We start from the raw sequence: 23,927 nt of genomic DNA on the forward strand, positions 1-23,927 counted from the left end.
TTCAAAAAAGATTCAGCGTTCTCCTCCATGCTGGTTACAGCAAACAGAAACAGCCAAGGAGTGTATGCCCAGCCATATCCTTAGAAAATACTAATAATTTTTTTTTTCTTTGTTGATGGATATTTTTATTTTAGATTTTTTTACTAGTATAAACAACATTGCAGTGGGCATCCTTATACATAAATCTTGAGCATTTGTTTATCTAATTAGTTCCTTAGGGTAAATTCCTAGAATTGGAATTCTAGGACTCAAACAGTATGTACATTTTATCTTTTGATTCTTATTGCCAAATTTCCTTGGAGAAAATTTGAATTAATTTATATATATATATATATTTTTTTTTAATTAAATTCAGTTTTATTGAAATACATTCACACACCATACAATCATCCATGGTATACAATCCACTGTCCACAGTATGATAACATAGTTATGCGTTCATCACCACAATCTCTCTCTGAACATTTTCCTTACATCAGAAAGAACCAGAACAAGAATAAAAAATAAAAGTGAAAAAAGAACACCCAAATCATCCCCCCATCCCACCCCATTTGTCCTTTAGTTTTTATCCCCATTCCTCCACTCATCCATACACTAGATAAAGGGGGTGTGATCCACAAGGTCTTCACAATCACACTGTCACCCCTTGTAATCTACATTATTACATAATTGTCTTCAGGAGTCCAGACTGCTGGGTTGGAGTTTGGTAGTTTCAGGTATTTACTTCTAGCTATTCCAATACATTAAAGCCTAAGAGGTGTTATCTATATAGTGCATAAGAATGTCCACCAGAGTGACCTCTCAACTCCATTTGGAATCTCTCAGCCACTGAAACTATTTCGTCTCATTTTGCATCCCCCTTTTGGTCAAGAAGATACTCTCAGTCCCACGATGCTGGGTCCACATTCATCCCCAGGAGTCATACTCTGCGTTGCCAGGGAGATTTACACCCCTGGGAGTCAGGTCCCACAAGTAAAAAACATTCTGCCATACCAGAATAGATCCATGGATAAACAGAGTTACTCCACTGAAACTCCCCCAATGCCCACAATATAGCTCTTGAGATCTTGTGCCAAGGATTTTGTGTTCACCACCCTGGTTGAAATATCATTTCCCTTGTCTCAAATCTCACACCACATGCAAGCCATACAGTTCTCAAGACACTGGGTCTTCACCTCAAAGCCTTTCCTGATATAGGGAAACTCATACTGTTAAAGGAAATAAACTTTCATTAACAGTGTAGGACAGCAAAATGCAGCCATTGGAGGAAAAATATATTTATCAAAGAGTCATAAAAATGATCATAAAAAGTGAGACTGTTTGACATTAAAAGATAATCAACATTTCATAACTATGTAGCTTACATGGCATGACTGTGTGATTGTGCAAACGTGATGGCTCACACTCCTCTTACCTAGTGTATGGACAAATGAATAGATAAATGGGGAAAAAAAAATAAATGAAAAATAGGGTGGGATGGGGGGATGGAATGTTATAGATGTTCTTTTTTTACTTTTTTTGGATTAAGGAAAATGTTCAAAAATTGTGATGATTCGTGCAAAACTACATAATGGTACTGTGAATAACTGTACACTCTGGATGACTGCAGGGTATGTGAATATATCTCAGGAGAGCTGTATTAAAAACAGAAAGAATCATAGCATATTATATGGCCCAACTGTCAGAAATGTTTTATAAATACTGAACACTGATTTAACTTAAATAATAATTATATTAGAGCCTTGAGGAATAGAAATGCTGGGGTGTGAGGTGAAGAATATATTAAAAAGAGCTAAATCTTCACCTTCTTCAGAGGGACTAATCCATAAAATAATCTACTGAACTGAAATATATAATAGCAATATAACTATGCTGTTTAGAGTTATAGAGGTAAATACCAAAATAATTGATAAAGAGGTAAAAGTGATTGTCTCTGGGACAGAGGGCAAGATGGCACATAGAGAATTGTGGAATCTAGTTAGTGCTCCAGAGTAACAGGTAAATAGCAAGGAACAACTAGTAAATAGTCTGGAACAACTGGTGGGGGACACCCATGACTGAACACACATCATGCATCAGCCTGGAATGGGTGGAACAGCTTAGATCACAGCATGGAACCGTAAGAAAGTTCCACAAACTGTGGAGCTGGCACCCCTCACCCACTAGAACAGTGCAGGTGAAGCTGAACCATTCCCTGTGGAGAAAAAAATAAAAGCAGATTACCTGGAGCAAGGGAAAGTAACTCAACCAAACTAGCTGCACTTTTATTAACAAATATGGAATACTGAATACAAGCTATAGGCACAAATCCAGAACAAGCAGAAAAGGAGCCTGAGGTTCCTCCTGGCAGAGATGAGACAAGGCTGATGGAAAATAAATAAATAAATAACTTAAAACAGAGGCTTTTGGATACAGCTCAGCTCCAAATACTGGAAAGCAGTTGTGGTCCAAGAAAAGGGGCACAGAGAACTAGGCACCTACTCCGGCTCACCAGCAAAACTGGGGGGCTGGGGACTGGCTCTGAGAAGGGGTTTTATCTCATTTCATTATTTCCCCCTCATTCTAAGTAGCTGATTAGAGAAATCTTCAGTCATTTTCAATCATCAGGGCTAACCCAGGCAAGGGTGGAGTTAAGAGTCAGAGAGACAAAGGTGGAATTAAAATGTAGAAGATAAATCCCTAAACAGTGTATCTTCCCTAAGAAAAGGGAGGTGGGGCACAGCTCAAGTGGTTGACGTCCCTCAGAATTCAGAACTCATGGCCTCGGGGAAAAAATAGAAACAACTTACGCCTGGCTTCTGACACTCTCAGCCCATAGCCAGGACAGGGTCTGCTGAGAATTGAAAGGACTACAACTCTTTACATCAGTGGGGAGCTGCAGGTTGACAAGCACCATCTGCTGGGCACGATGGGAAAAGCACAGAGTCTGAAGGCCTCACAAGAAAGTCTGTCAATCTTCTAAGACTCAGTCTCAGGGAAACCTGTTACTGAATACAGCTTCTTCCTAAGACCCAGGCCTGTCTAGTCTGGGAAAATCTAATTGGCATAATCAAGGAACCAGATGCCTAGACAACAAAAAATAATGATTCACATTAGGGAAAAGAAAGATATGGTCCAATCAAAGGAACAAACTTACCCTTCAACTGAAATACACGAATTGAAACAACTAATTATTAAACAAAACTCTTAAATCAATTCAAAAACCAAACCAATGAGTTGAGGGACGGTATAGCAAAAGAGATGAAGGATATAAAGAAAAAATTGGGTGAACATAAGGAAGAATCAAAGGTTTGAAAAAAAACAATTGGAAGAACTTACGGGAATGAAAGCCACAGTGGAGGAGATGAAAAAGAAAATGGAGACATACAACAGCAGATATGAAGAGGCAGAAGAAAAGAGTCATGAACTGAAGGACAGGATATCTGAAATCCTACACACAAAAGAACACAGAGGGAAAAGAATGGAAAACTATGAGCAGCATCTCAAGGAATTGAATGACAACATGAAGTGCATGACTATGTGTGTCATCAGTGTCCCAGAGGACAAGAGAAGGTAAAGGGGCTGAAACAATCAATGGAGGAAATAATCACTGAAAAATTCCCACCCCTTATGAAAGACATAAAATTACAGATCCAAGGAGCACAGAGTACCCCAAACAGAATAAATCTGAATAGATCTCTGCCAAGACACTTAATAATCAGATATTCAAAAGTCAAAGACAAAGAGAGATTTCTGAAAGCAAGAGAAAAGTGATCCATCACATTTTCCTTTTTCTTTCAATAAGACTATGTGCATATTTCTCAGTAGAAACCATGGAGGTGCAAAGGCAGTGCATGATATATTTAAGGTACTGAAAGAGAAAACTACCAACCAAGAATTCTATATCCAGGAAAACTGTACCAGTTTGGATGTATTATGTCCCCCAAAACACCATGTTCTTTAATGCAGTCTTGTGGTAACAGATGTATTAGTGTTGATTAGGTTGGAATCCTTTGGTTGAGTGTTTCTATGGAGACATGACTCAATCGACGGTGGACAAAAACTTTGATTCAATTTCCTTGGAGGTGTTACATCACCCATTTAGGGTGGGTCTTTGTTGAATCACTGGAGTCCTATAAAAGTGTTCACAGACAGAAGGAGGTGCTGCAGCCAAAAGAGACACTTTGAAGAATGCACAGGAGCTGGCAGAACTGGAACACAACCTGGGATCAGCAGGCATCAAAACGTGCCTTCCCAGCTAATAGAAGTTTTCTGGATGCCATTGGCTTTCCTTCATTGAAAGTATACTTGTGTCAATGCCTTCATTTGGACATTTTCATGGGCTTCAGACTGTAACTTTCTAATCAAATAAATCCCCTTTATAAAAGCCAATCCACTTGTTATTTTGCATAACAGCATCATTAGCAAACTGGAACCCTGTTCTTCAAAATTGAGGGAGAGTTTAAAATATTCTCAGACACTGAATTTTTGAATAAGACACCAACTCTACAGGAAATACTAAAGGGAGCACTACAGACAGATAGGAAAAGACAGGAGAGAGAGGTTTGAAGCACAATATTGGGTGATGGTAGCACAATAATGTAAGTATACTGAATAAAGATGCCTGTGAATACAGTTGAAAGAGGAAGGTTAGAGGCATGTAGGGCACCAGAAGGACAGATGGAAGATAAAGACTGGAACTGTATAACACAGTGAATCTTAGTGGTCAATTAGTGTGATTAAATGCACAAATAAGTACATTTATATTTATTACATTAATTTATATATATATTACATGAGGGAGAACAAATGAATGTTAACATGGAAAGGTGTTAAAAATGGGGTGGTATTGGGGAAAAATACAAGTAATGCAAACTAGTCTATAGTTAACAATAACATTGCAATATGCCTCCATTAATTGTAACAAAGGCAATATACCAAAGCTAAACGTCTATAAGAGGGGGATATATGGGAGGGGTATGGGATTTTTGGTATTGGTGTTGCTGACTTTTTAAATTGTATTTTATTTTAAATATATTTTTTTCTTTTGTTGCTTTTTACTTGTCACTTTTTTTCTTTTTTTTTACTTTCTTTTTGCCTCTTCCTCTTTCTTTGTGGAAGAAATGGAAATGTCCTTATATAGATAATGGTGGTGAATACATAACTATGTGATAATACAGGGGACCACTGATTTACTTAGAATGGAATGTACGGTGTGTGAATAAAGCCATCTAAAAAATAAAGAGAGGGATACAAGTGCTAGAGAAAATGTGGAGAAAGGGATGTACCTAATCACCCTTGTTGGGGAAGTAAAATGGCGCAGCCCATCTGCAGTGTAGTGGTTCCACAGGAAGCTAAGAATGGGGTTGCCATATGGTCCTGCAACTATGCTATTGGGTATATACTTGGAAGAACTGAAAAGAGGGACATGAATGGATATTTGCACAGTAGCATTTACGGTGTCAGTATTCATGATTTGCAATGGATGGAGGCAGCCTATTGGTACACTGACTGATGAATGGAATGACATAAATTCCATTGTTCATTTTGCAGTATTTAAGTTAAAAGAAATCAATTTTAAGAGTTAATGTCACCAAAGAACTTACACCCTATTCTGGAGAGATTTGGTGTTTCTGGTTGTGCACAGGACAGCTGAGTATTGTTAGGTGAAACATATGTCTGTTATTGTTCTCTACTTAGAGATAAAAGTATGCTTTAAGGTGATGTGTATAATGCCAGGTTGACAAGGGGTGGACTGTGATTGTTAGATTCATGTGTCAACTTGGCGAGGTAATGGTGCCCAGATGTCTGGTCAAGCACTGGCCTAACCATTACTGCAAGGACATTTATAGCTAGTTGATAAATTAGAAGGCTGGTTTATTAAATCATCAGTCCATTGGCTGCAGCTGTGACTGATTACATCAAAGAAGGGCATGTCTTCCACAATAAGAATTCATTCAGCTGGATTTAATCCAGTCAGCTGAAGATTTTTAAGTGGGAGAGACAGGGGACCTTCACTTCTTTGGCTAGCCAGTTAGCTGCCTAAGGAGTTCATCAAACTCCTTCATTGGAGTTGCCAGTTTGCTGCCTGTCCTACAGAATTTGTACTCATGCATCCCCACAGTTGTGTGAGACACTTTTATAAAATCTTATATTTAGATATCTCTTGTTGATTCTGTTTGCCTAGAGGATTCTAACTAATACAGTATATAATGGGTAGGTTTTCCATATGCCACTCAGTTGTTAACTCTGGTACTAGTGTTATACCTTAGAAGTATATCATTCAAACATTTATTTATAGTTGTAATGCTATTCTGTGGGTTACATGCCTTTAAACTACTTTCAATCATGTTCACCTTCAATGTGGCACTGATACTTATAATCCCATTGATGAACTATCATCCCCCTGTCCATTCTCATACCTTTAAGTTCACCCTATCATGTGTGTACATCTTAGGTTTTCATTCTACCTTCACTAGCTTCTATTTCTAGGTCCCCTATATTCCACAGTATGACACTGATTTACATTGTTCAGGGAGTTCACATTATTGGTAACATACAGCATCTCTCCTTTTGTGTCTGGCTTATTTCATTCTGCATATCACAAAGGCTCATCCATGCTGTCATATTTCAGGACCTCAATCTTACTGCCAAATAGTATTCCATTATATGTATATACCATGCCTTGTTTATCCATGCATCTGCTGATGGGCACTTGGAGTGTTTCCATCTCTTGGCAATTGTAAACAATGCCACTACGAACAACAGTGTGCAAATGTCTATCCATGTCACTGGCAAGTGAAATTGCCAGATTATAGGGTAACCTGATATCTAGTTTTCTGAGTAATTGCCAAACTGTCTTCCACAGCAGCTGTATCACTATACATTCCCACCAGCAATGAATAAGAGTTCCAATTTCTCCACATCCTCTCCAGCATTTGTAGTTTCCTTTTTGTTTAATGGCAGCCACTCAACTGTTGTGAGACAAGATCTCCTGTTTTTTTTAATTCATTTTTATTGAGATATATTCACATACCATGCAGTCATACAAGACAAAGTGTACACTCAGTTGTTTACAGTACCATTATATAGTTGTGCATTCATCACCAAAATTAATTTTTGACATTTTCATTATCACACACACAAAAATGATAAGAATAAAAATTACAGTGAAAAAGAACAATTAAAGTAAAAAAGAACACTGGGTGCCTTTTTTTTCCTGCCCCCATTTTTCTACTCATCCATCCATAAACTAGACAAAGGGGAGTGTGGTCCATATGCCTTTCCCAATCACATTGTCACCCCTCATAAGCTACACTGTTATACAATCATCTTCAAGATTCATGGGTTCTGGGTTGTAGTTTGATAGTTTCAGGTATTTACTGCTAGCTATTCCAATTCATTAGAAACTTAAAAAGGGTTGTCTATATTGTGCATAAGAGTGCCCACCAGAGTGACCTCTCAGCTCCTTTTGGAATCTCTCTGCCACTGAAGCTTATTTCATTTCTTTTCACATCCCCTTTTTGGTCAAGAAGATGTTCTCCATCCTACAATACTGGGTCTAGATCCCTCCCTGGGAGTCATACTCCATGTTGCCAGGGGGATTCACTCCCCTGGGTGTCAGATCCCATGTAGAGGGGAGGGCAGTGATTTCACCTGCCAAGTTGGCTTAGCTAGAGAGAGAGGGCCACATCTGAGCAACAAAGAGGCATTCAGGAGGAGGCTCTTAGGCACAATTATAGGCAGGCCTAGCCTCTCCTCATGATTCTTAAAATGAGGTATCCATACTCCTAGATGGTAGTTTTCAAATTGTGTCAGGATGTACATAGCCAGAAGATAATCATCCTGGAATACCAATTTTGCTTCAGGGCAAATAATCTACAACAGTCTTATTTTCTGTTTTCATATGAAATCAGACAGGATAGAATAGGTACCTCTGCCATGTAAAGTTGCATGAGTTTTCTACTTGGAGCCAAGAGTTTTGAATACTGCCCATGGATTGCCCGCACCCCAACCTTCGCCCCCTGCTCATAGTCACTTTCTTCTGTTTGTAGGGAGCCCTTCGGTGGAGTTCTCTAAGAGGTACTGCCAGGTGGTAGCTACTGTCCCTTTGAGTCTGTTTCTTCCCTATTCTCAGCATCCTCTCCATGCTGAGGGCTTTAATTACCCTCAATATCCAGATCATTTAATCTTCTCTGGTCACAAAGCCTGTATATCCAGCTGCCTACTTAGAATTTCCTTTTGTATTTCTCAGTGGTGCAAACTCAAAACAGGTCTAAAGCAGAAACTACGATAACCCCCACCTCCCTCCCCCAAATCTGGTAACTTTCCAGTGTTCCATCCTAAGTAAATATCTCTACGTCTATTAGTTGTACAAACTAGAAACTGAAGAGTCATCCTTGACATTTTTCTGTCCCTTATTCTCTGTAGCCAATTCATCACCAATTTTTGTCATTATTGACTTCTAAAAAGCTCTCAAATCCATCAACTTCTCTTGATCTTCAAGATACTGTCATCCCTTGCATGGATTTTTGTTTTTGCCTCTTCTCTATTCTACAGCATATCCTACTCTGGCCCCTCTGCCAACAAGGCCCTGTGTGTCCTGACCCTACATCTACCTCTACCAACCTTGTTTTTCAGCTCCAGCCACACTGACCTTCCAGTCCCTTGTATTCCCCAGGCTCCATCCCCGCACAGGACATTGCTCCTATCTATTCCCACTTCCTCCCATCTTCACTCAGTTAATTTCCACTCATCAGGCCACAGAAGCCTTTTCTGACCTCCCTGACTAGTTCCAATCTCCCCTTTTGTGTGCTCTGCTAGCACCACTTACGTCTCTTTTGTAGCACCTGCTAGATCTGCTAGTTCACTTTTGTGTATTTGATTATTTGATTGATGTCTGCTCCCCACCAGGCTGAAACTCCATGAAGACAGGAACCATTCTGGTAGACAGTGTGATCTCAGGCACCAGCAGAGCAGACACTAATCATTAAATATTCGATGACCCAAAGAATAAAGGCATTACTCACAAAGGAAGGGAAACTATTGATAAACACTATCAACACTGAGTCAAGATTTAAGTGAAGCATTGTCTGAATCTAAAGCACTGTTGACTTACTAGGTTCTGCTTTGAGTGAATACTTGGGGATGTTACTTTTCAAACACAAAGTGCAGATCATTGAATTCTGTGCAGATTTATGAAGACAAAATGCAAATGAGCTACACCAAATCAAAAGAGGTGTTTCTATATATACATATAAACCAGACTCTCCCTATTAATTACTAAAATTAATTATTTCCCTTCACTTACATGACTTTTGTCCCAAAAAGACAAATACATTTGTGCAGTGCTTCCCACTTAAAACAAATCTCCCTGAGAATTAATGGCATGGAGTGCCAGCAAAAGAAATAACAAAGGGATGGTACTCCTTTACTTTTAAGACCCAAGAATTCTGTTTACAAGACAAAGTGAGCCACAACACTAAGTTTAGAAAGTAATTACAAAAACTATAGTTTTCCAAATAAATTTTCAGGTGAAGGGAAAATCTTACAATAATTTGTCTTTAATCTCTTGCTACTAGTTATAAACTTAGGCATATGCACAAAGGCAAAACAGATTTCTCCACACACATGATACAAAATGATCAGGGTTCATTTGAAAAATATTATTGAGCACTTACTTTGCTACCCAATGCTCTGGCCCACTTCACAGGGGAAATAAACTATATTTTGATTAAGGTTGCTTTGGCTGCAAATAACATAAAGAGTGATAAAAGAGTATGGAGTTAGCAAAAATGTCATTTAATTTTCTCCTACAGCATGAAGTCTAGAGGTAGGCAACCTAGTACCCAAGGAGGTTATCAAGGACATGGCTCTTTCTCTCATTTCTCCATTTTTGTCTTTGTCACCTCATGGCTTCAAGATGGTTGCCACAGCTCCAGATCTCATAACTGCATTCAAATGTGGTGGTGGGTGTAGAAGGGGGAGTGATGGGCCATGGCAAAATGTGACTTTTTTCAGTTGGTTCTCTTTTATCGTGAAGTTTCAATATCCGGCACATTTAGCAGCAACACTGGAAGCCAGAAGGCAGTGGAATAACATTTTCAAAGTGCACAGAGAGTAACTGATGACCTAGATCTCCATTTCTAAACCTAGCAAAACCTTCTTATCCTTCTGCTGTTGGCCACAATCCTTGAGGCTCCTTGGCTCATAACTCCTTCTACCGTCATGTGATGATGTCTTCTTCCAGCTTCGGTGACTTCCGGGCTCACTTTATAATCCTCCAGTAACCCTGGTTCCCTCTGCCACATCTTGACTAAAAATAACTTCTGCAGAAGTTGTTTACACTCACCCAAGAGGATGCACCTCTGGCAGATCGAGATCTCCAGGTTTTGATTTGCATTTCTCTAATAGCTAGTGAAGATGAACATTTTTTTCATGTTTTTTAGCCATTTGTATTTCCTCTTTGGAAAAATGTCTTTTCATATCTTTTGCCCATTTTATAACTCAGCTCTTTGTATTCTTGTCAATGAGTGGTAGGATTTCTTTATACATGAAGGATATCAATCTCTTATCAGATATATGATTTCCAAACATTTTCTCCCATTGCATTGGCTTCCTCTTCACATTTTTGACAAATTCGAGTTACAGAAGTTTTGATTTTGAGAAGCTCCCATTCCTATTTTTTTTTCCCCATTTCCTGTGCTTTGGGTGTAAGGTTCTAAGAACCTACCTCCCAATACTAGGTTTTGAAGATGTTCCCCTACTTTACCACCTAGGAGTTTTATGGTACTGTCTCATATATAGAGGTCTTTGATCCACTTTGGGTTAATTTTTGTATAGCCTGTGAGGTAGGGGTCCTATTTCATTCTTTGAGACATGGATATCTAGTTCTCCCAGCCGCAACTATCAAAGAGACTGTTCTGTCCAAGTTCAGTGGATTTGGGGGCCTTAAAAAAATCAGGTGACCATAGATCTGGGGGTCAATTCTGAACTCTCAATTTGATTCCATTGATCAATATGTCTATCTTTGTGCCACAACCATGAAGTTACGACTACTGTGGCTTTATGGAAGGCTTTAAAATCAGGAAGTATGACTCTCTTGCTTTGTTCCTCTTTAGAATGTTTTTAGCAATTCAAGGTCCCTTTACCTTCCAAATACATTTGATAGTTAGCTTTTCCAAGTCTGAAAACTATGTTGTTGGACTTTTGAAAGGAATTGCATTGGATCTGTAGAAAAGTTTGGGTAGAACTGACATCTTAACAATGTTTAGCCTTCCTATCCATGGACTTCCTATCCTTCCTTCCTTTCCACCTCTTTAGGTCCTCTTTGGATTTCTTTTAGTAAAGTTATGTGATTTTCTGTGGAGAGGTCTAAGTTTATTAGCTTGGCTAAATTTATTCCTGGGTACTTGATTTTTTTACTTGCTGTTACGAATGGAATTTCTTTCTTGAGTGTCTCTTCAGTTAGGTTATTTCTACTGTATAGAAACAGTATACTGTAATGTACGGAAACATTACTGACTTTTGCACATGAAACTTGAGTCCCATCCATTTGCTGAATTTATTAGCTCAAATAACTGTTGTCAATTTCTCAAGATTTTCCAACTATACTATCATATAATCTGAAATAATGAGTTTTACTTCCTTCTTTCCAGTTTGGATGCATTTTATTTCTTTGTCTTGCCAGATTGCTCTGGCTAGCACTTCTAGGACAATGTTGAATAACTGTGGTGACAGCAGGCATCCTTGTGTCATTCCTGATCTTAGAAGAAAGGCTTTGTCTCTCTCCATTGTGTACTATGCAGGCTGTGGGTTTTTCATATATGCCCTTTATCATATTGAGGAAGTTTCCTTCAATTCCTACCTTTGTGTTTTTATCACAAAATGATGCTGGATTTTGCCAAATGCCTTTTCAGCATCTACTGAGATGATCATTAGATTTTTCCCTTTCAATTTGCTAATGTGTTTTACTACATGTATCGATTTTCTTATGTTGAACCACCCTTGCATGCCTAGAATGAACCCCACTTGGCTGTGGTGTATGATTCTTCTAATGTGTCTTTGGATGTGATTTTCAAGTAAATTTTAAGAATTTTTGCATCTATATTGATTAGGGAGATTGGCCTGCAGTTTTCCTTTCTTGTAGCATTTCTATCTGGTTTTGGTATTACAGTGATGTTAGCTTCATGAAATGTTAGATAGTGCTCCTTTTCCTTCAATTTCTTGAGAGCTTGAGCAGGAATGGTGTCAGCTCCCTTTGGAAAGTTTGGTAAAATTCCCCTATGAAACAGTCTGGCCCTGGCCTTTTACCTGTAGGAAGCTTTTTGAAACTGACTGGATTTCTTTACTCATGACTGGTTGGTTGAGGTTTTCTATTTCTTCTCTGGGTCAGTCTAGGCTGTTCATGGGTTTCCAGTAAATTATCCATATCCTCTAAATTGTCTAGATAGTTGGCACACAGTTGTTCAGAGTATCCTCATGAATTTTTTTATTTTCTTTGGTATCTACAGTCATGTCCCCAATCTCATTTATGATTTTATTTAGGTCTTCTCTTTTTTACTTTGTACAGCTAAGGGTTTGCCAATCTTGTTGCTCTTCTCCAAAAACCAACTTCTGGTTTTATTCTCTACTTTTTTCCTCCATATCATTCATTTCTTCTTTAATTCTTGTTATTTCTTTTCTTCTACTTGCTTTAGGATTAGTTTTTGATCACTCTCTTGCTTCTTCAGTTGTTCCATTAGTTTTTTTTTTTTTTTTTTTTGAGTAGAAATTAGGTAGATCAATTTTATTATTATTATTTTTTTTATATTTCACAAGTGTAATTTTGGAAGGGCTATTTGACAAATTTCAGCATAAACTCCAAACTTTATAGATGGGTTCTACAAAAAAGCCATTTATTCTTGGCCCTTTTACTATAGGCGAAGTGTCATATTGCATCACAAATGACAGAGATGAAGTAACAGATTTAGGGGCACGTATTAAAGAAATGTTTTCTTCCATCTTCTCTTTAGCTGATAAATAACATAATACAAACATACATTAATGGCTACCACAACTACCAGTAAATCAATTTGCAGGATAAAAATCCACAGCCTGTCTATTTAAAATGCTTAAACTAATAAAACAGTATAAAAATCAGTGGTTTTATCCGTAGGTTAACAATTCCAGAGTCAGATTTCTTTGATTGCAATTTTACAAGGTGTATTGGGGAACTGGGAGAATAAGAGAGATAGGGGAAGACTGGCAGTGCATGCTGAGTTGCAGAGTTGGGACAGTGGTTCAAATTATTCATTTTCCAGATTAGGACAGTGTTTTGTGGTGTACTGGAAAGGATATTAAGGGTCAATAATTCATCAGCCCTAAATACCACTTAATGAGTGCTATCAGTGGGCTTAAGGAATATGCAGGGATGGGGTAAGGAGAAACAAAGTGAAAGAAGGAAAATGAAAAATGGACGAAATGTTTCAATGTTGCGGAATGTGAAAAGGCCATCAGAGAAACTACTTTAGTTGCCACCCAGAAGTGCTCTTCCTGTCCCTGGATTAACAAACACCAAGTTTAGAGCACAATTTGAGTAGGCATTACACTTTAGCTTTGATAAAACTTCACTAATGTGGACTGAGAAAGAATACATGTCTGATTTAGAAAAAAGTATCAATGAATATTCAGAGGTATAGCTTTGTTACATCATGTAAGAGCAATAATGCCAACTACTGGAGTAATAACAAGCAGAGGTCCTGCCAGGCCTGTCTTGAAGAAAGTTAAGATGTATTTTTAGGTAAGCAGCAGCAGAATATTGAACAACTTGTAAAGAGACCACAAACATGCTCCTTCCAATTCATCAAAACAATCCAATAACCCTTACTCTCTCAATTTGCCAAGAACTATAATTGTCCTAGTCAGATGTAGCTTTCAAAAATGAAATGTTTCTCAAATTAGGGGCTACTGGGACATGAAATAAACAGGTCATTTATTTCAGACCTTAGCCAGTTTTCATAAAGTATTCATCTCCAACTTCAGATCACTCCAACATTTATTTATAATAAACAGGACAATGATTAAAATTAGCCATTTCCCACAACTCTGAAATCATATGAATGGACAATTAAGCTCATCTAGTCAATATCTTCATCACGCAATAGTAAAACAGCCTAGAAGTATGTCTTCAATAAACTGAGGTTTGAGGCAGAACAAAAAAATAGAAAAATTAAAAACCTCTCTCTGCTAAGCACCAACAATGGAAGCTAAGCAATTTCACCTAGGAATCCTTAGTGACAGGTCTTTCCCAATGGAAAACCCTGAGATCTGAAGTACTGCGACTTTCCAGAAGGCAGGTTGGTTTAATGAGGAAATTTGACCTTTAATAAAGAGATAATCAACAATATTTTATTTTGGGCACTTACTCAGCATTTCACAGATCCTCAACAAGTTTTGAGGTAGGTTAAATATTAGCATTGTATTTTACAAACTAAAACTCAGGCAGAGGTTATATCATCTGTCCCAAACCACAGCAGGAGTCCTATCATGATCAGGAATAACATGGTCCCCCTGTTCTTTCAGATTAATCATCTCACATGTGTGAATTGAATGGTGATAGCTTCCAAAAATCCATAAAAAAACAAGACTAGATATTACAGAAATTCTACTTTGGAATATCACATAATTCTTAAATTGATTCTACAATGATTATATATATTTTAGAATAATCTACCTGCTCCCATTATAAATATATATATTACTGATCCTTAAAACTACAAATAAGCACGTTACTGATTTTGTTTTGTTCTGTTCTGCTTTGGGGAGTGGCGAAGCAGGAAGACAATCAGTGAGCTTTCCTCAGAGCGCTAGGCAGCCTTTAAATGCGGGTGCTATGCTCAAGGCACCATCTATTATGATTTGGGGTCACAGGAAGCAGGTATACAAATGGATCCAAGATCCAGAAAGGATGCCTGAATCCAAAAGAGAGGAGACTCTGTGCAAGTTAAGGATGAGAAGAAAAATAGTATCCTTTCAGGCTACTGATGCTCATTATCATGCTACAGCATTACAACATATGGGAAGAGCTCTTCAAAGAGTGGTAAATATGTCCCAATTAAATTCTTACTAACTAGATCAACCACAAGTAACAGTAAATCAGTAATTTTCTTAAAGTGACAGCTATAGAAGCAAAATATCTAATTAAATATTTTAATGTGTGTATCTTCTACCTATCAGATAAATTACTCTAATTATAGCAAGCCTAATTCACTTAGCTTATCCTGACATAGGTTCCTGGGTCAGTCTTCTCAAGTATTTGTTGCATCATAAAGTTCCTTTTATTTAAGCAATGATCAAATATTAATAATATAGGATTAAGAGTGGTTAATTAACAACTGAGAAATTATAAGGAAAACACTATTAGCATTAAATACAGCATTCAGCAGAGCAAATTTAAAGAGTTAGAACATAGATGCTATGCTTCTAAATAGACCAAACAGCCCAACTCCATTTGAGTCAAAGAAGAAAAAAGGGAGGAGTGAAGGGCAAGGGACAGAGTATTGAAGCCATTCTAGCGCCCCCAAAGTTGACTGTGGAAGTAAAAAGTTTCTATGTTAAAAAAGTTTATATAAATTACATGAATTGCAATTTTCATAAAAGTCAGAATGAAATGTTCTGCATAGGACAAAAGATATGCCTAAGCAACATATCATATTTGCACAAGGCCACTGAATGTCATGGATATTAGTAACAAATGAAAAAGGCTTAAAGTCTATGGCAGACTGAGTAAAGATTTCAATTTTGTTCTGTAAGTCCCAGATTGTAAACTATTCTTACTATACAAAAGCTCTAATGACATACAGAGTTTTGTGTAGGAACTCTTGTGCTTATAGTTGGCACATCTATTTTTTAAAGTGTGAAATTAATACAGACATTTGTGAGAGGTTGTGCAAAACTATTGTATTTACAAAAATGGCACAAAAGTGAATTCAACAGTCAATGCACATGCACACGTCATTCACATCGTCAACAAAAAGTATTCTAAACACTATAGAACTAAGAATACTAGCTTCAACAGCAGCTATTAAGCACTAGAGTCACATAAGTTACACCAGAATGGGCAAATATTGCCCAAGTAAAATTCTATTGTTAAAGGTGAAACAGGTTTAAGGCCATTCAAGTTCAAGCACAGAGCCCCATCTATTCATTTGTGTCTGAAATACGTAACACCTTTATCCCAACTTGTGGTCTTAAACTTCTGTTTTACAACATCCCAAAGAAATCAATACAATAGAGGTTATATTAAATAAGAGTAACATACAAAGCTATAATTAAGATGAAGTAAGGAAAATCCAAAACATTAAAATTTTTAAAACTTGTTACTTGTTGGAACCAGCACTACACTAGGAGTTAGGTAATATATATAATTATTTTCAAGTAGATTACCTTATGTTGTTCTAACATGTCCCTTTCATCAGTGCACTGTTAAACTAATCAAAACTCTACACATATATATCCCCTTACAATAGCAGCACACACTACCACTACCTGCAAAGCTGTCAGTCTCAAATGACTCAGTGAATGAAACGAAACAAAATGCCGAGAAGTAACATATTAAGGAGAAATATTGGGAGTCAGAAGATTCATGCAGTTCAGTGCTTTTAATCAGCCAGCCAGCTTGCTAGCAACAAGGGATGGTTTCCGTTGAGGAAGGTCCTGTGGAGTGGGAATGTGGTCACCAGTGACCTCCGTCTTATCCGGGGCTGCAGCAGGAAGTTGCTTGTTCTTCATTTTCGCTTTAGCCATGTTGTAATCCCCAGAATCAAAATATTTTTGCCCTTTCTGTAACCGTTTTCTTAAGAAATCTGAACCTCCAGCCTTTTGTCCCAGATGAGGATACCTTGCTTTTAATTTTGCTTCTTCAGCTTTCTCTGGACTAGTCACTTTACCTTCCATTTCCTTCTGCTCCTCCGCGGAGGCTGCCTCGGGGATTTCCGCGGACACAGCGCTCGCTCTGCAGATGAGACGCCCAGAAAAGATGCGATTACGGGATGGCCGAGGCCGCCGGGCCGCCGCCCGTCCCCGCTCCCCGAGTGCCCGCCTGGGCCGCCCTGTTCCATTAGTTTTTAAATTTAGCTTTCTTCCTTTTTAGTGTATGCATTGAGAGCTATAAATTCCCCCTCAGCACTGCATTTGCTGCATCCCATAGGTTTCAATAGGTTCTGTACTCATTTCCATTCATCTCTGGATATTTAGCAACTTCTCTTGCAATTTCTTCTTTGACCCACTGGTTGTTGAGCAGTGTGTTGTTTAACCTTCATATATTTGTGAAAAGACCTCGTTCTTTGATGGTTATTAAATTCTTGTTGTATTCCATTATGGTCAGAGAATGTGCTTTAAATAATTTCAATCTTTTTAAATTTATTGAGGCTTCTTTTATGCCCCTGCATACGATCTATCCTAGAGAACATTTCATGAATACTAAAGAAGAATGTATATCCTGGTAATTTGGGATGTAACAGTCTACATATTTCTATTAAATCTAATTCATTTATCACATTGTTTAGGTTCTCAACTTCCTTGGTCCTCTGGTTGTTTGATCAAAGGGTTTGAGCAATAGTTGTTAGACAATGGTGTATTGAAGCCTCCCACTATTGTAAAAATGTCAATTGATTCCTTCAGTTTGGCCAACGTTTGTCTCATGTATTTTAAATCACCTTTATTGGGTGCATGAACATATATGATTATTTCTTCTTGGTGAATTCTCCCTTTTATTAATATATAGTGTCCTTTTCTCTTATGACATCTTTGCATTTCAAGTCTTTTTGTCTTATATTGGTATTGCAACCCCTGTTTTCTTTCCACTGTAGTGTGCATAGTATACTTTTTTCCATCCTTTCACTTTAATATCTTTGTGTCACTGGGTCTAAGATGAGTCTGCTGTAAACAGCATATTGATGGTTCATATTTTTCAATCCATTCTGCTAATCTTTATCTGTTAATTGAGGAGTTTAATCCATTCACATTCAATGTTATTTTTGTGAAGGCAGTTCTTTAATCAACCATCTTATTCTTCGGTTTTTATATGTCAGATCTGTTTTTCCCCCTCTTGGTCTTTATTTATTTTCCCCTTTAAATTTCCCTTACTAATACAGTTCTGTGTTTTTCTCCAGAGCTCTCTCTCCCCTATCTTTTCTTAATCAGCCAGCAGAACTCCATTTAATATTTCTTACAGGGCAGATCTCTCATTAACAAATTCTCTCATCATTTGTTTGTGAAAATTTTAAATTCTCCCTGAATCTTGAAGGAGCTTTGCTGGATAAAAAATTCTTGGCTGGCAATTTTTCTCTTTCAGAATCCTATATACGTCATGCCACTGCCTGCTCACTTCCATGGTGTCTGTTGAATAATCAATACCTAGTCTTTTTTTTTTTTTTTTTCAAAGTATTTGTATCTTTATTCAATTAAATTAAAACAGACCTGCCAGGTATATTATGTAACATTCACTATATACACATGATTTAGGCAATGCAAGGTAATTCTAGATATGCTGATTCCCAACTATTAGTAAAACATGACTGGTGTCAGTGATGCCCAGCAAGTGCTCCTTTTCACATTGGGTGGTTGCATTTCCATGGTATGGTTGGAGGGACAGCTACGAGCCATGACATGGATTACCAGTAAACCTTTGTGGGAGAAGGGGGGAAAATGACGATCTAGAATAGATTAACAGTCTCCTAAATGTAAATTGTATACTTGACAGTTACATTTTTAAAAAAGTTCTTCTGCCATGTTAATGACACAAAACTTCTCTTGTCTGAAGGCAACACCACCACATTTTGTGTGTGTGTGTGTGTGTGTGTGTGTGTGTATGGGGGGAAGGATTAGGGAATGGTCTTAAAATTGGTATAATTATTCTTTAAAAAAAAAAAAAAAAAGTACCTCTTTGGTGAAGCCTCGGTACCCATTCGATTCACTGTAATAATCTGTAAACAGGACTGTAGTACAGTGCTGGGCCTTGATTCCAACAAGGTCAGGTACCACAGCCTTTCCTCACAGTCCTTTAAGTGATTTTTAAGAAAATATTCTAAAACAGAAAGATTAAAGCAAAGGAAACAAAGGAGGATAAGATCCCTGTTTAAGATTTTTTTAAAAGTGCATAATATTTTGAATTACAAAAACTGTCATCATGTGGGCTGCTGGACACTAGATTGTGTTTCCCATCCCTTTGATGCTAAAGATCACTTCACAAGAAGAGGACTCCTGCCTATTGGCCGGAAAAAGTCCCTTTACTTGATTTTAAGCTGTAATCAGTTGTCCAGTTCCTCTAGATCAGTCTTTCTATATTCTAAATTGGAAAACCATTTTCATTTTATAATTATGTCTAGGTTAAAATTCATTGTCTTATACTGCATCTTGAAGTACAGTCGTTAGTGTTTGGAGTTCCCATTGTAACTCCTCAGTGCTGGCACGTTCAGTGCATCCATTGCCAGCAATGGATCTGGAGCTAGGAAAATGTACATCCCAGTCAGAGGAACTCAGGAAGAATGGGCATTCTCCAGCAGTGGTGGTGCGTCTCTGTGCATGGCTGGGTGTGTGTGCTCCCTTTTGTAAGTTTTTGGAGGGAGTTTAGGGATATGCTGAGAAGTGCTCTGTCGTGGAGGAACTGGCGGCCCAGCAATGGGATGAAGGTCCACTTCTTGTGTCAGTGGCGGTGACAGCAGATGCCTTCTCGTGCCATGAGGAGAAGGTGTTTGAGGAGGAGGTGGTGTAAAGGGGGAAGGGCTGTTTGGGAAGAAGGCATTGCCATGGTCACTTTTTTTGCCCAAAGGGGGAGGTTGGAGATGTAGTGGTGAGCTTGAGAAAACATCAGGTGTCCTCACAGGTTCTCGTGGTGGTAATATGGGAGGGCTTTCAGGAGGGTCTGATAGAGAGGTCCAGTCTGATATTGAATATCGTGGTGAATAGACTTTTGATGTGGGTTGCCTAGGAGGAATTGCTGGGGGACTGTCCAAATGCTTAGACATAATCTTAGAAGGGGAAGATTCTGCTGGGGCAGATTCTGGTCTTCTTCGTGGAGGAACAGGAGGGGGGACAGGCACTTCATCAGTGCCCCTGGTTAAACTTATAGATGATACTGAAGCAGATCTTGGGCCATGGGGCAGTGTAACTTGGATAAAGACGGTATCGCTGCTTGAGTGAAAAGGGCTCGAATGATCAGAATCAAATACGCTGCAAACATCTGTGGTACTGGAGGCACCAGAAGCAGGAGGAGGTGTTAACGGTGTTCTTGGAGAATTTGGTGCAGATGCTGTACTTTCTGTTTCACTTTCAGGGATCCTACTATAACTAATTTTCCTTGGCTCCTGATGCAGAGGTGTGGGATGTCTCATGGTACCTGGTCTTGGGTTTGATGGATGAACACCAGGAGATTTTAGGGGATAGCTATATTTTTTTGGAAATCTTGGGAGAGGCTTAGGGTTTCGTGGTTCTATTTCTAGGGATTTGTTGAAAAGATAATCTGTAAATTCTTTTTCCATGCTATTTCCCATTGGATTTAAGTTTTCAAAGAACCTTTTGATATCTGATTCTACTCGTAAACAGTAAGGCTGATTTTGGTACTGCTGGATCTCTCCTGTTATTTCTGCTACTTTCTTCCTCTTTCCTCTTGCTAAAGTTTATAAGTTCTTTCCCATGCCTTTTTAGGACCTCAGAGTTGCCTTCTTCTGTTTTTAATATATTAGTTAAATAAATTCCAAAGAAAGGCACACATGGTGGATTGATAGACCTGAGTTTTGCCAAATATTTCTTATAGTGATCTTCACTCAATTCATGAGCTTCTTCTAAAATTTTCTTTTGTCGACTTGGTATTTGCTCAAATGTGTGGTCTAGCCTGTACACAGGTGATGAGTTCATAGCACTGACAACCTCAAGGACACCATTGAAGTTGTTCAGCTCCTGAAAGACTTGTAGAATCTCAATTATTCGACTCACCACAGCTACTCTTTCTTCTAAGTTTTCAGTTTCTACAATACATTTCTCAAACCACAGAGTGAGATTAGTGGTATGCCGGATCATTTTCAGAAGATTAGGAGAATTAATTTCTTTGTCTTCTTTTGTCCACACACTTCCAACTAATTCTGATGGCTGTACAGCTCGGTATAGATCCGATTCAAGTAAAGTGAGTTGTCGAGCAATTTCTATTGGGTGTAACGTGAGCAGGTCAAAAGTCTCTATATGCCCAGGTCTGCTTATATGCCACTCAACTGTGGGTGGTGGACTCTGAAATGTAATATTATGACCTGGTTCATTGTCTCTTGCAATTTTTTTCCTTTGGATTATCTTAGTGATGGATTCAACCCATTTTTTCATTGCTTTACCTCTTACTGTTCCAATAAATTCCTCCATTCGTTGTAAAAGATCTGCATCTCTTTCAAAATCATAGAAGTGGTGCTCTACCCAATGCCGACAAACATTTAATACTCGCAGTTGTACAGGTTGTATATATTCTTTTCTAAATCTTTTTAGTTCTGCACTCAAGGGTTGATCTCCATTTTCTATAGCTATGCGATCAGCTTCTGTTGGCTCAGGTTCTGGAATTTCAAACCTTTCTATTATAAGACTCAGTAGTTCTTGAGGTTTACAAAAGGATCTGTACGTTGTAAGAAATGTCCGAACAAAATTGGGATCTGCATACATATGGTATGTAAGCCTTTCTATAAGTTTAATAACAGTTCCTGCTTTGATAATTGGAATTCCAGCCTTGGGCTGCATGTTTTCTTCAAATATTATATTCTCTTCAGAGTCAGGCTCTGCAAATCTATAAACATCAGCACTAGGGAGCCTCATCTGCTCCTCCTTCTCTTCCTGTAGCACTGTTACATCAAGCATCCTTTCCAGTGTACTCCAGTACTGTAAAGATATCAGTGCTGCCATCCAATTGTTTTTCTCTTCAGCTGACTTGGCAGAAAAAATAACACTATTTTCATCTTTTAAAATTATTTCAAAAGCATGCTTGTACTCATTGGTGTCATCTTTGTCATTAATTTGTACCTTTCTCATAAAAAACTTTTCTTTAAGACGATATTCTGCATTGCTAGCACCAGGAAGTCTTGGCTGCCCGTGATTTGATTTACAGCAAATCATTAAGCCATCAAAGAGAAATATGTGTCTTTCATGTTTGGCGCCTACACGTGTAAGAGTTCCTTCCATTATAAACTCATTGCAACACTGTCCAATGTCTTTTCCCTCCCAACCATCAATATTCTTCTGAATCTCGTTCATTTTCTTGATTGCTAGTTGTTTCCCCTTCATTTGCTGACTATAAAACCGACATGCAGATTCACTCAGTCTTCGTTTTGCAAGACTTTTAGAACATATTTTTTCCATACCACTCTGAACATTAAGCAACGCTGTTATTGCTTGTTTCAAACACTCCTTGTCTTCTTGATCTTCACTCTTTTCTTCTAACTGCTTCAAAAGCTCAAAGTAATGTAGACAGTGGTAAACAGGGGCTAGAAGTAGCCTGGGTAAAACATATTGAACAGCTTCTTTGAAACCTTCACCTGCAAATAGAGTGCCGCCCCAGGCTTTGATAACTGACTAAGGAAACGATCATGGAAACCAGGTCATAAAATATCTCGAGCATATGATTCATATGGGTCAAATGCCAGTTCCTCTGCTAAGTCTTCAAAACAGCTTCCTACTAATGGATGAGGACTGCCTTCATCTGTCATTTCTACAGTATCTTTTATATGGCCCAGTAACTTTATACTAAGTTCATGTATGTCTACTATACGACTAAATATATTTTCTACATCATTAGCTGAAAACAATTTTGAATTGGAGACAAAGGGCTCTCTAAAAACTTTTATAATTAGATTTAGTTCCCTTATATATTGTCGAATTTCTGCCATAAATGCTTTTACTAAGTCATAGTAAGTTTGCTCTCCTGAGGTGGAAGGCTCTTCATCAGTTAAAGATAATATATCTTCTACATCTTGATGAAACATATCCATCAATACCTTATCGGCACACATTGCCACCTTAATATCTTGTTCTGTAATTTCATAATGCCGGATATTTCGTACGTAATTCCCCACCAGCTTTAAAATGTCTGCAGAAATGTATTCTAATACTGCTACTATGTAAACAGAAACCTGGTGGTCAATTTTATAACCTAGGACGTCCTTTAATAAAGGATGAATTTTTTCTACTGGGAGAGATAAAGGGTTTCTTCGCTTCTTCTTCTCAATAGCTGACTGGGCATCAGCTATTGCCCATTTATCAATTGGATGAGGGAAACTTTTTTGAACACGTTCCTCTACATCAGCAGCACTTCGGGGCTGAGCTTGGCATAGCATATTTAATAATTGCAAGATTAATTCTTCAACATACTGAAGAGCATCATCATTAGATTCAAGTGTAGGATGAACTTGCCCTTGAACCTTTTTCAGCGCGGGCACCAGCAGCCCCCGCCACTTGGGCGCGTTCTCCTCGCTGAAGAACTCTACGGCAGCTGCTGCGCCTGCAGGGTGCCCCCGGGGCGCCTCTGGGCGGGGAGGGGGGCGGCGGCAGCGGCCGGGCCGGGGAGGGAGAGGGCCTGAGATCGTTGTTTGGCAATCCGGGTGCCCTGAGGTGCCGCCGCCGCCGCCGACACCGGTGTAGCGCTGCTGGAGCTTCCTACTTGCGAACTCGTCTTTTTTTAATAATTCAATTTTATTGAGATATATTCACACACCAGTCATACAAAGCATACAATCAATTGTTCACAGTACCACCATATAGTTGTGGCCTCCATCACCAAAATTAATTTTTGAACATTTTCATTACCAAACACACAAAAATAATCAGAATAAAAATTAAAGTGAAAAAGAACAATTAAAGTAAAAAAGATCATTGGGTGTTTTTGTTGTTTTTGTTTTTTGCCCCCATTTCTCTACTCATCCATCCATACACTGGACAAAGGG

At 38.4% G+C, this 23,927-nt stretch overlaps 1 protein-coding gene and 1 pseudogene across 1 annotated transcript; both read right to left on the minus strand.

Annotated features, from left to right (window-relative positions):
- Positions 1-15,896: 15,896 nt before the first annotated feature.
- LOC119507834 (cAMP-regulated phosphoprotein 19-like) lies at positions 15,897-17,061 on the minus strand. The gene has a single exon (XM_037801012.1). The coding sequence runs from the start codon at positions 16,912-16,914 to the stop codon at positions 16,624-16,626; it is 291 nt and encodes a 96-aa protein (XP_037656940.1). The 5' UTR covers positions 16,915-17,061; the 3' UTR covers positions 15,897-16,623.
- A 1,063-nt stretch (positions 17,062-18,124) lies between these two features.
- Positions 18,125-23,533, minus strand: LOC119507825 (annotated as a pseudogene).
- Between the last annotated feature and the right edge of the window lie 394 nt (positions 23,534-23,927).

Source organism: Choloepus didactylus, chromosome 13 (genome assembly GCF_015220235.1).
Source record: "Choloepus didactylus isolate mChoDid1 chromosome 13, mChoDid1.pri, whole genome shotgun sequence".
Lineage (NCBI taxonomy): Eukaryota > Metazoa > Chordata > Mammalia > Pilosa > Megalonychidae > Choloepus > Choloepus didactylus.